The sequence below is a fragment of the Coregonus lavaretus genome, assembly GCF_964263955.1.
Source record: "Coregonus lavaretus genome assembly, chromosome: 6".
NCBI classification, from domain to species: domain Eukaryota; kingdom Metazoa; phylum Chordata; class Actinopteri; order Salmoniformes; family Salmonidae; genus Coregonus; species Coregonus lavaretus.
Genome location: NC_139993.1, coordinates 61,791,748 through 61,803,504, shown reverse-complemented (window position 1 = coordinate 61,803,504; position 11,757 = coordinate 61,791,748). Strand labels below are relative to the sequence as shown.

The 11,757-nt window shown below is 43.4% G+C and overlaps 1 protein-coding gene across 2 annotated transcripts; it reads right to left on the bottom strand.

The window, feature by feature from the left end:
- Window positions 1–334: 334 nt before the first annotated feature.
- On the bottom strand, window positions 335–4,997 carry LOC311130513 (uncharacterized protein). 2 transcript variants are annotated; one of them, XM_084163271.1, is made up of 5 exons: window positions 4,839–4,997; window positions 2,064–2,135; window positions 1,671–1,758; window positions 1,360–1,448; window positions 335–1,221 (listed from the first exon to the last, which is right to left on the bottom strand). In XM_084163271.1, exons 1-5 carry the CDS (start codon window positions 4,878–4,880, stop codon window positions 1,180–1,182), a joined length of 333 nt encoding a protein of 110 aa, XP_084019397.1. In that variant the 5' UTR covers window positions 4,881–4,997; the 3' UTR covers window positions 335–1,179. The 2 variants fall into 2 exon arrangements, with proteins under 2 accessions (XP_084019397.1, XP_084019398.1); XM_084163272.1 differs by having other exon boundaries at window positions 1,671–1,755; window positions 4,839–4,996.
- Window positions 4,998–11,757: the final 6,760 nt, after the last annotated feature.

Sequence of the window (11,757 nt, the reverse complement as noted above, 5' to 3'; positions counted from 1 at the left end):
TGATCATGTGGTTTAGCTGGTGCGGGAGGACAGTAAAGTGGTATTATATGTGTGTTTATCTGATTATTATAATTTTAAAATGAGTTGAATGATTGATGGACTTTTTTGAGCAGATTAATAGCTATAGTACTAATCATCAATGCCAAATGAAATGACACTGAGTCCATTGGCCTAATAATAGTTCTCAAATATGCCCCTGGTTATGTCCTAGACATTATACCCCATAAGGGTATACAGCCATTGTGGTGATGGCCAATTAGCAGTCCTTGTATATTTGTATTGGTGTGTTTCACTGTATTTGGTGTTAAAATAATTGTTTATCGGAAGGAAAGGATTCACTCAGGTAAATTTATTAAATGCAATTTAATTTACCAGATCTTGAAGTCTTTATGGCATGAATAATTTACATTGATGTACAGTTCTAACAGGTCAATAAAACACATGAACAGCATATCTGAAAAGGATACTTTTATAGATTATAGAGCCAAAAGCTGCATGATGATTTTCATAGTTGAGGAGGCTGACTGTAACATAACATTATGAAGTCTTATCTACGACGGGTCAAAAACTGAAGAAAAAGAAAAAAACTTATCAGAAGAAGTGAACTCACAAACTAAAGTTCTGGTTTATTGTCTTACAACAAATTCACACATACATTGAACAGGCTACAACAGACAGCAATTTAACAGACATAAAAGAAAAGAAACCTCTTTTCTTTGGCCTTGCCATCTCATACAAACCAACTACGTATGGTACAACTAAAGTACAAATACAAAGTTACTGGAATGCTTTAAATTTAATTGTTTTCTGAAATTTGTACAAGTTTGTGTTGAGATAACATGACATGGTCAAACCACAAGTAAAGTCTATTTCATAGAGAAGCATCAACTCCAAAGCACCGTTTGGTAACCAGAGATCACTGTCGAAAAATGGCTGACCTCCTAACAATATGTACAAAAATATAAAATGTAAATAAAAATACAAACAAATTCTCCTTTTAAAGTATCTTGTTAAGAAGGTAGAACTTTGAAGTCTTGGGTTTTCTAAAAAATTTGCAGTTGGGTGTGTGTGTACACGGACGTTGAACTCTACTTGATGATGACCACAGTTTCCCTCCAAAAACGCTTGGTGGTCGAGGAGAGAGGTTACAGGGGCTTCCAGCGGGTTGAAACACAACTCTTAATCATCATCGGTTTTCTGCTTCTTCGTTCCAACATCATCCTGTAAAGACAAAGCCAAGATAACATTCGTTATTTCCATTTAAACAACATTGAAGAAATCCTTTTAGTTTGATTTGAATATTAAATACCAAACACAATAAGTGTAAATTCAAGTCACAGATTGAAGTTGTTATATTACCTCATCATCCTCATCATCGTCGTCATCATCTTCCGCCGCCCTCTTGCCTGCGCGACCCTCGACCTCATCGTCATCATCATCTTCGTCGCCTTCAGAGAGAGAGAGAGAGAGAGAGGGAGACAGGTTTAGATTCTTGGAGTTACAGCGTCTAATAGATAGAGGGCGCTCCAAGAAAACAATTCCCCCGGGCGATCTGCCTCAGACTAGCACTTTAGCTGCAAATAGACAGCACTGCCACTAGGTGCATATGTCAACATGAAATGGATACTCTATCATCATACATAATGTTGTTGAAAGACCAGACCACTTACCCTCAACATCCTCTTCCTCATCCTCCTCCTCTCCAACATCCTCTTCCTCGTCTACATCCTCTACATCTCCATTCTCCTCAGCCTCCTTCTGGAAAACAACACAATGCATCAGATACATAGAATCTGTTTGTCTCCAGGGAAAAATCCATGTTGAATGATAGACTGTATTTATTTAGGAGTGAGGGTAATAACCAGGTAATATCTTTTTTTTGTAATAAAAATGAAAGAAAACATGAGTTGTCCTCATGGATGTATTTCTACAAATACTTTTTTATAAGGACAATGAAGAAGACAGGTGGACAGTAACTGATGGCCAAAGGAGTTGGGCCCATCTTAAAGGTAAATTGGGGAAATGGGTCAATTAAAGGTAAAGTGTTAAAGGTGTAGTCTTACAGCTTTTTTCCCATTGGCTGGGGCATCTTTTCCATTTTCTGCCTCCTCAACAAGCTTCTTCTCTTTCAGATCCTGGGGGAAAGTGAAAATGAGAGAATATGTTTCACTTATATGTTGTGTGGCACATGGTGGATCAAATATATATCACAGGTCCATCCAATCAAGATTTTATGCCTTCAGATTTATTTCTAGAGTTCGTTGTGGTTTTGAAGACTTCTAAATGAGCGGGAACAAAAATGTTTTCACACCCCCGCCCACCTAACGCCTTCCCTCCCTCCACCCTCGCCTAAACTTGTAACGCATGCTTTCGTTCTTCCTTTGAAAGGCGACTCTTTGATCCTAAACATTCTATTGGTTGCTTTTCTTCTCTACTTCCCGCCTACTTTTGGAGCTCTAATAGAAGTGTTGCAACCTGACACCATGATGGAGTTGAGAGCAACGAGCATTGTAGTTCAGTCAAGGACTCATATAATGGAGCTCTATGAAGACACGCCCGGAAAAAGACTACAGTTCCCAATGCACCCTTGTAGGTCATTCAGCCAATAAGAGCCTCTAAACGAACGCTACCAAAAGGAGGCTGACTAAATTAACTCCAGGGAAAGGAGACAATAAGACAATAGCGCCTAGAAGGGATATGCGATTCATCGACTTTCCATTCTGCAAATGAAGACAATAAGGTTCCTATTCAATCAAAACCATTCTGATTGGGTGATGGTGTTGTATCAAGGGTCTTTATGATAAGATCAGGCTATGTTTAGGCCTATTCACTTGAAGGACAAAGGCACTTTTTTTTTTTTCAAAAGCCTTTTTTAGTGCCCAATAAATAAAATATAGATTTTCTTAGTCTCATTCGTTTTAACCTCTTCCTATGAGGAAGTCTATTGATGAATTAGTTTGAGTAATGCTGAGCCCATAAGCCGGTTAGCAGTTACATCTCCCCTGTACCCGCCTCCTTTCAACATCACCTTTACGTACCAATATTGTATTATATACCTACAGGCAACAACGCACAGCGAGGGAAACTAAGTATAGTTTTCATCCTATAGGCTAACAGACAGACATCAACATACTCGATTTTTTTAATCACCTGGGGTCGTTTGAACAGCGTATGGTGAGCTTATGGCAAGGGATAAAAGATAAGTAGCCGCAAAAACGCAATTCAGCGCGCAAATGGTTCAGCAGGTCGATGCTCTGAGCAGCGCTTTGCAATGTTTAATGAAAAACGATTCCTTCAAGATGTAATGCTGGTTTGTCGTGAACGCTCGACCCCCCCTCTCTTATCTCTCTCTGAATAGGGTTACGCCGTGAAGGAACCAGAGAGAGAGAGAGAGAGAGAGAGAGAGAGAGAGAGAGAGAGAATGAACACTTTCACAGTTAAACTTTTCGCTCACACACGTCCTAACTGAGTGTTCATATCCGCATTACGCGCCGCCAAAGCCCGCATATACACACACCTAGTTCCATTTATCACAAGATACCGCTGGAACCAAGTCAACATTTATTTTTCTCTCAAAAGATGAGCAAAGGAAATCACTGTCTGTCCGCGCTTTTTTCATACAAAGAATGTCCAAATCTAAGACAGTATCCAAACAAATAACTAATGGACAGAAGCTGTTCCAAATCACACACAGGCACATAATTTGGTTTACAAGCCAACTGATGCTGTTAAACGGGAGACTCCGGAGCTCCGGTTTAGGCTCCGTCACATTGCGCGCAGACAAATACAAGCCTGGTGGAACGAAGTGAACACACCGCGGGGTTATCCATGTCAATACAATCGAGAACCACTGATCATAAACACAAAGCTAGAAGACAGGAGCCGCTATCCCCACTCCATTTACAGTTATGCAAAAAGTATCACTCCCGTAGTTGACTCATCTCGTACTCAGGTTGGGTATAATTTTCATGTTGGTTACGTTATTAATCCTTTACGCGCAATTTAAATCCCTTTCACCACATTCTGCATTCTAAGAGGCGCGAGGCTTTTATGTCCGAGCCATTCCCCATAAACTTCCAAATCAATATCATATACTCAATGAAAACAGCCTCCAAAAACAATGGGATCTATTCAAGTAGCAAGTTATGACAGACCGGTGCGCGGTACGAATTTGGCGAATGGATCAATCAATAGCAGCCTCGACCAGCAAATGCAATGTAGCCTATGAAATGAGAAGCATACAACGCGAATTCAACAACACGATAAAGCAGAAGTGTGTGTATGTGTGTGTGTGATTGAGTTATTCAAAAGAGCTTCAAATCGGTGCTCAACTGAACGGACACGGTAGTATAAACAAAGAACCGCGCGCAGACTGTTGTACTCGGGGCAATAAAAGCATCGCTGTTTGCTGTGAATGTTTCAGTAGACTAGTGAGTGCAACTTCGGGGTACTCATTGTTAGGCTACATTTTTATCTAATATCATAGGTCTCCAATAAAAGTGTTTTCATTCCCGTGTAGCTCGTTGGTAGAGCATGGCGCTTGCAACGCCAGGGTTGTGGGTTCGATTCCCACGGGGGGTCAGTATGAGAATAAAAAAAATCCACTCACTAACTGTAAGTCGCTCTGGATAAGAGCGTCTGCTAAATTACTAAAATGTAAATTGCAACAGAAGCCTCATCCAAAACCAGTTAGATTTGACGAACCTCGGATAAACACTTATTCCAGTTTTCTAGTTGTTCTCCATTCAAAATATTTAGTCCGGAATAGATTTGAATTAAATAAAGTGTAGAAATTGTAATTTATCCATCACTCAGGTCACAAGTTGCCCTCCACTTACCTTGGCAGAGATCTCCTTCTTGTCGACTTTTGTGTCAGCCATGTTTCTGTTTTAGCCTAATGTAACAAATGTTATAGGGGATCAGAAAAAATTATGATACGATCCACTCAGTCCGACCACTGTAAAAGAAAAAAAAGACTTATAGTGCCAGTGGCAACCTGGCCCGACGGGGGAGCCTTTAATATAGAGTTGTGGGCGGAATCGAGGCACGACCAGTGCGTTATGATTGGTCCATAATTTGGACAATGTCTAGCCCTGATTGGTCCGAGGCGAACAATGGACAGTATTTTCAGAGAGGCGCTCACGCCCCCTAATCAGCCTCTCCGAATCATTGCAGTGACGAGTGGCTGGCCGTCCCCGCGCGGGGATTGATGACCCGCATAGCATACTTTCTGTCAACACAACACAAGATTAAACTTGTCAAAGTACACGATTCTCGCGTCAGGACGTAATTTAAGCGAAATTTCGATTGCAATCCCCACATATGTCCAATTATGGACAGATGCATTCAGTTCTAGACTATTGTATTTGGCAACATGTAACACACACACACACATCCGCAGTTGTTACATGTAACCTTATCACTTGCAGTCTAACCTCATCAATCACCATGTTATTCAAGGTTTATTACATTGGGTGCTGCTTGACCTTGCGTGCGATTTCATTTAACTGATAGTCTAGTTTGCTAAAATACATATATTTTAATTCTGAATAATGAGCTAATGTAGCCTCACTAATGTAATTAAGAAATGTAACAACTTCAAATGGATGAACTGGATGCAATGATTTAAAAGATCTTCAATGGCTTATTGCGGCATTTAAAGAACGAAGCCTAGGCTATCTCTAGTTTACTCACGACAGACTGACAGATAGCTCCCCTCTCCTCCTCCTCCTCCCCCCTTCTCCCCCTCTAGAGCAGCCCCTCCTTCCTCTCACCTACCCCTCCCCCCTCTCTCTCTGCACCCCTCCCCCCTCTCTCTGCACCCCCTCCCCCTCTTTTTGCTCTCTCTCCTCGCGCTCGCTGGAAGCCGTAATGCGCTTGCGCCCTGTGCCGCGGGTAGAAGCGTCCATTTCCCGGCTCAGCCACCATTGTGTGTGTGAGTGAAGGTCGATACCACAGAGAAAGAATTTACGAGATTGACTTCTGAAAGATGTGTAGAGCATTTCTGTTGGAGGCTGAATTGTTTAGAAATAGCAACTCAATGGTAAAATTCATTACTAGGCTACTTTACGCACATATTTTATGCACACTGCGCAGAAATTAGCCACAACAAAAGGACTCAGCTAAAAAATATAAAAAAATAAGACAGAAGCTTACACATTGTAAGAAAATAAGTGCAATAGTGTTGCGTAGTGATTTAATTTACGCATGAGTGCACCATTGAGGTAAAATTAGAAATTTACCTCACCAAAATGGCTTTTTTCAAGTGCCATATGTCGTCGTGAGTGTGAAAGAACTAACCTCATTGGTAGATGAACTGGAGCAAACATAAACCTGACGCTTTGCGCCCATGGATTGGATTATCCGACTGTCAATCAAATGTAGTACTCCACTAGAGGGGTTTGCAAAACCTGGAGAGTGGATTTCAAATAATCTGAAACACTCAGTACTGAAGAGCGGAAAGTCACTAGATGATGATATGTTGTTAATGAATGATTTTGAATAAAGAATGTATTTAAAATGGCCTACTTAGACATGTTGTTAATGAATGATTTGGAATAAAGAATGTCTTTAAAATGGCCTATTTAGACAGTTGGGCTATGCACCACGTTGTATGATCCCACTAACATAGGGCACTGATGTCAGTAGATTTATCAGTTCTACAGTTGCATTTAGGCCAGATTTATTAGGCATTTGCGCGAAAACATTTTGCAATTGTTATTGTCAGATGAAATAAAAAAAATAAAATAAAAACATGATGGAAAAAAGTTAAACGTTGTATGTGTTAACAAAAAATATTCAACATTTGCCAAAAGTTTGACTGTATGTTTGCAATATTGTTGTGTATTCAATAGTCAATAATCAAAGCAAGCATGTGTTAACTTTGTATGGAGCTGTAGGAGAGCTGTGTCTGTCTAAGGCTGCTATGTGTTACAGTACGTTGTAGCAGTGAAAACATCCTCTTCCTCAGGAGGCCCCTATGGGTTCTACATGCTGTGACCTGCAGAGGGGGTCCAGGACTGGAAGCTAACCTGTGTGTTGTCCTGTTACAGAGACGGGATGAAAATGTATGCACTCACTAACTGTAAGTCGCTCTGGATAAGTGCGTCTGCTAAATGACTAAAATGTAAAATGTAATGGGATCTTATCTCACACAGGCACATACACTACATGACCAAAAGTATGTGGACACCTGCTTGTCGAACATCTCATTCCAAAATCATGGGCATTAATATGGAGTTGGTCCCCATTTGCTGCTATAACAGCCTATATTCCTCTGGGAAGGCTTTCCGCTAGATGTTGGAACATTGCTGCAGGGATTTGCTTCCATTCAGCCGCAAGAGCATTTGTGAGGTCGGGCACTGATGTTGGGCGATTAGGCCTGGCTCGCAGTCAGCGTTCCAATTCATCCCAAAGGTGTTCGATGGGGTTTAGGTCAGGACTCTGTGCAGGCCAGTCAAGTTCTTCCACCCCAATCTCGACAAACTATTTCTGTACGGACCTCGCTTTGTGCACAGGGGCATTGTCATGCTGAAACAGGAAAGGGCCTTCCCCAAACTGTTGCCACAAAGTTGGAAGCACAGAATGCAATTGTATGCTGTAGCATTAAGATTTCCCTTCACTGGAACTAAGGGGCCTAGGCCGAACCATGAAAAACAGCCCCAGATCATTATTCCTCCTCCACCAAACTTTACAGTTGGCACTATGCATTCGGGCAGGTAGCGTTCTCCTGGCATCCGCCAAACCCAGATTAGTCCGTCGGACTGCCAGATTCATCACTCCAGAGAACGTATTTCCACTGCTCCAGAGTCCAATGGCGGCGAGCTTTACACCACGCCAGCTGACGCTTGGCATTGCGCATGGTGATCTTAGGCTTGTGTGCGAATGCTCAGCCATGGAAACCCATTTCATGAAGCTCCCGACGAACAGTTATTTTGCTGACGTTGCTTCCAGAGGCAGTTTGGAACTCAGTAGTGAGTGTTGCAACCGAGGACAGACCATTTTTACACGCAACGCGCTTCAGCACTCAGTGGTTCCATTCTGTGAGCTTGTGCGGCCTACCACTTCGCGGCTGAGCCGTTGTTGCTCCTAGACGTTTCCACTTCACAATAACAGCACTTACAGTTGACCGGGGCAGCTCTAGCAGGGCAGAAATTTGACGAACTGACTTGTTGGAAAGGTGGCATCCTATGACGGTGCCATGGAAAGTCACTGAGCTCTTTAGTAAGGCCATTTTACTGTTTGTCTATGGAGATTGCATGGCTGTGTGCTCGATTTTATACACCTGTCAGCAACGGGTGTGGCTGAAATAGCCGAATCCACTCATTTGAAGGGGTGTCCACATACTTCTCCTCTCCTCTCTTCTCCTCTCCCCTCCTCTCTCCTCTCTCCTCCCTCTAGTGGAGCACTCAAGACACTGGAGGAGCTCCTCAAACAGATGGGAGAATAAGTGTGAGGTCCAACTTTTTGAGATTTACCGAAAAATGTGAGTTCTTACTTTGCTATCATGTCGTTTTAATTGAGGTATTTACAAAGCATGTTGAAATACTATTTTAGGCAAACAGAATGCTGTGCAGGTTTTCTCATCTGTACAGCGTTGCTCAACATCATTGTAGCTGTTCGTGTTCTGAAGCAGTATTGGGTTTGATGTGTTCAATCATTTCTGGGGACTTTTGAAATTCTACCGTTGCAAATTCTGTCCAGATGCATTACAATATAATAACAGCCTGCTGCTGATTTAAAAAATAAATAAATAAAAAATGGATTTGTCCCCAAGGGGTAACTGAGTATTTTTGCTGAGTATGACTATGCAGACAACAACAACAACAACAACAACAAACAAACCATCAACAACAGATGACATAATGAATACTCCACACAGCCCAAATCATATAGACTAACAGTACGTAAACAATACACAAACAACTGATAAGGAAATGCTGACAGTGCTCTCTGTCTCCATGTGCTATCAGCAGCTGGACAGGCAGCCTTGATCAGAATAGTCTTTCAGAGAAACGTGACCGTGGAAACACCTACAACAACAAAATGCATATTATTTATGTGATCATTAATTATTCAACAGACTGTAGTTCTGGCTAGTTAGTGGACATTGTCCATTATAACTGTATATGTGTTTTGTAGGCCGTCATTGTAAATAACAAATTGTTCTTAACTGACTTGCCTAGTTAAATAAAGGTAAAATAAAAATAAAATAAATAATGAGAATGGATGAGAATCAACTGGAAACCCATAGGATAACTGTTCAGAAATAACCCCCACCACCACCACATATACGCACGCACGCACACGCACACACACACACACCCTGCACACACACTCCCCCACTTCCATTTAGCGATAGTTAGTACAGCCAATTAGCATCCAGCTTTTCGTAATTAATTATTGTTCCTGGTTGCCAATTCATTGCTCGCTAGCTCACACTGCAACACGGCTCTCTTTGTTTAGGAGTAATGTGAAATTATGGAATTACTATGTTATTGGGAATGTATCCCTTCACTATGGAAGTAGTGGTGGCTATACAGCATGATAAATGTCCATTGGTATGGGGGCAGGGTAGATGTCTGTTGAGGGGGGGGTAGGAAGTCTGGAGGGTCAGGAGGGGGGGAGCAGGTAACTGACTAGTGGTGGCTATTCAGCAGCCTGAAGGTCTTGGGGTAGAAGCTATTGGCCAGTCTGTTAGTTTTACCCATGATGCTCCTGTACTGCCCGCGTCTGACTGATGGAAGCGAGGAGAACAGGCCGTGGCTCGGGAGGCTGAGGTCCCTGATGATCTTCTTGGCCTTCCTGTGACACCTGGTGTTGTAGGTGTCCTGGAGGGCAGGCAGTGAGCACCCGATGGTGCGTTCGGCTGAGTGTACCACCCTCTGTAGTGCCTTGCGGTCAGCGGCAGTGTAGTTGCCGTACCAGGCTGTGATGCAGCCCGACAGTATGCTCTCGACGGTGCTCCTGTAGAACACTGAGAGCCCTCGGGGACAGGCCACATTTCTTCAGCCTCCTGAGGTTGAAGAGTCGCTGTCGTGCCTTCTTTACCACGGTATCCATGTGGTATGTCGAGGAACTTAGCGTTTTTGATCGTCTCCACAGCGGCCCCGTTGATGAGGATGGGGGCGTGCCCAGCCTGGTTCCACCTGAAGTACACAATCAGCTCCTTTGTTTTGCTGACGTTGAGGGAGAGGTTATTTACCTGACATTACACCATCAGAGTACCTACCTCCTCCCTGTAGGCCGTCTCGTCATTGTTGGTAATCAGGCCTGCTACAGTTGTGTCGTCAGCAAACTTGATGATGGAGTTGGAACTGTGTGAGGTCACGCCGTCGTGGGTATACAGGGAGTACAGGAGGGGACTGAGGATGTACCCTTGTGGGGCCCCCATGTTGAGGTAATGTTGCCTACCTTCAGCACCTGGGGGCGGCCTGTCAGGAAGTCCAGGACCCAGTTGCATAGGGAGGAGTTCAGTCCCAGGACTGTGAGCTTTGTGGTGAGCTTAGAGGGAATTTTGGTATTGAAGACCGAGCTGTAGGCGATGAACAGCATCCTCACATGTGCATTCCTCTTGTCCAGGTGGGTGAGGGCAGTGCGCAGTGCAATGGCGATTGCGTTGTCCGTGGATCTGTCGGGGCGGTAGGCAAATTGGAGAAGGTCGAGTGTGTCAGGGAGGGAGGAGGTGATATGGTCTTTAACTAGCCCCTCGAAGCACTTCATGATGACGGAAGTGAGTGCTACTGGTCGGTAGTCATTCAGTTCAGTTACTTTCCCTTTGTTAGGCACAGGGATGATAGTGGACATCTTGAAGCAGGTGGGGATAACGGCCTGAGCTAGAGAGAGATTGAAAATGTCAGAAAACACAACAGCTAGCTGGTCTGCACATGCTCTGAGGGCGCGGCTAGGGATCACTCTGCCCACAAAGCACATAGCTGCCCCTTCCAGGATTATGAGCTACAGTGTGCTGCCTCACTATCAAAACCTGCTGCTCTAGAGGAGACGACCTGTAGCGTAGCTAGCTTTGATAAAGGGACAGGACAGTAAACCATCAGGGAAACGAGCCTGTAGCGTAGCTAGCTTTGATAAAGAGGCAGGACAGTAAACCATCAGGGAAACGAGCCTGTAGCGTAGCTAGCTTTGATAAAGAGACAGGACAGTAAACCATCAGGGAAACAAGCCTGTAGCGTAGCTAGCTTTGATAAAGAGACAGGACAGTAAACCATCAGGGAAACGAGCGTGTAGCGTAGCTAGCTTTGATAAAGAGACAGGACAGTAAACCATCAGGGAAACGAGCCTGTAGCGTAGCTAGCTTTGATAAAGAGACAGGACAGTAAACCATCAGGGAAACAAGCTGTAGCGTAGCTAGCTTTGATAAAGAGACAGGACAGTAAACCATCAGGGAAACGAGCGTGTAGCGTAGCTAGCTTTGATAAAGAGACAGGACAGTAAACCATCAGGAAACAAGCCTGTAGCGTAGCTAGCTTTGATAAAGAGACAGGACAGTAAACCATCAGGGAAACGAGCTTGTAGCGTAGCTAGCTTTGATAAAGAGACAGGACAGTAAACCATCAGGGAGGCGACCTGTAGCGTAGCTAGCTTTGATAAAGAGACAGGACAGTAAACCATCAGGGAGACGACCTGTAGCGTAGCTAGCTTTGATAAAGAGACAGGACATTACCAAGATAAAGGGATAGGACATTACCATGATAAATAGACAGGACAGTAAACCATGATAAAGAGACAGGACAGTAAATC

Excerpts from the sequence above, each read along its gene's own strand:
- LOC311130513 (XM_084163271.1), bottom strand. The coding sequence starts at position 4,880 with ATGGCTGACACAAAAGTCGACAAGAAGGAGATCTCTGCCAAG. Across the intron at positions 2,136-4,838 it reads AGAAGGAGATCTCTGCCAAG|GATCTGAAAGAGAAGAAGCT; the intron begins GTAAGTGGAGGG and ends ACTTTCCCCCAG. Across the intron at positions 1,222-1,359 it reads ACGATGATGAGGATGATGAG|GATGATGTTGGAACGAAGAA; the intron begins GTAATATAACAA and ends TTGTCTTTACAG.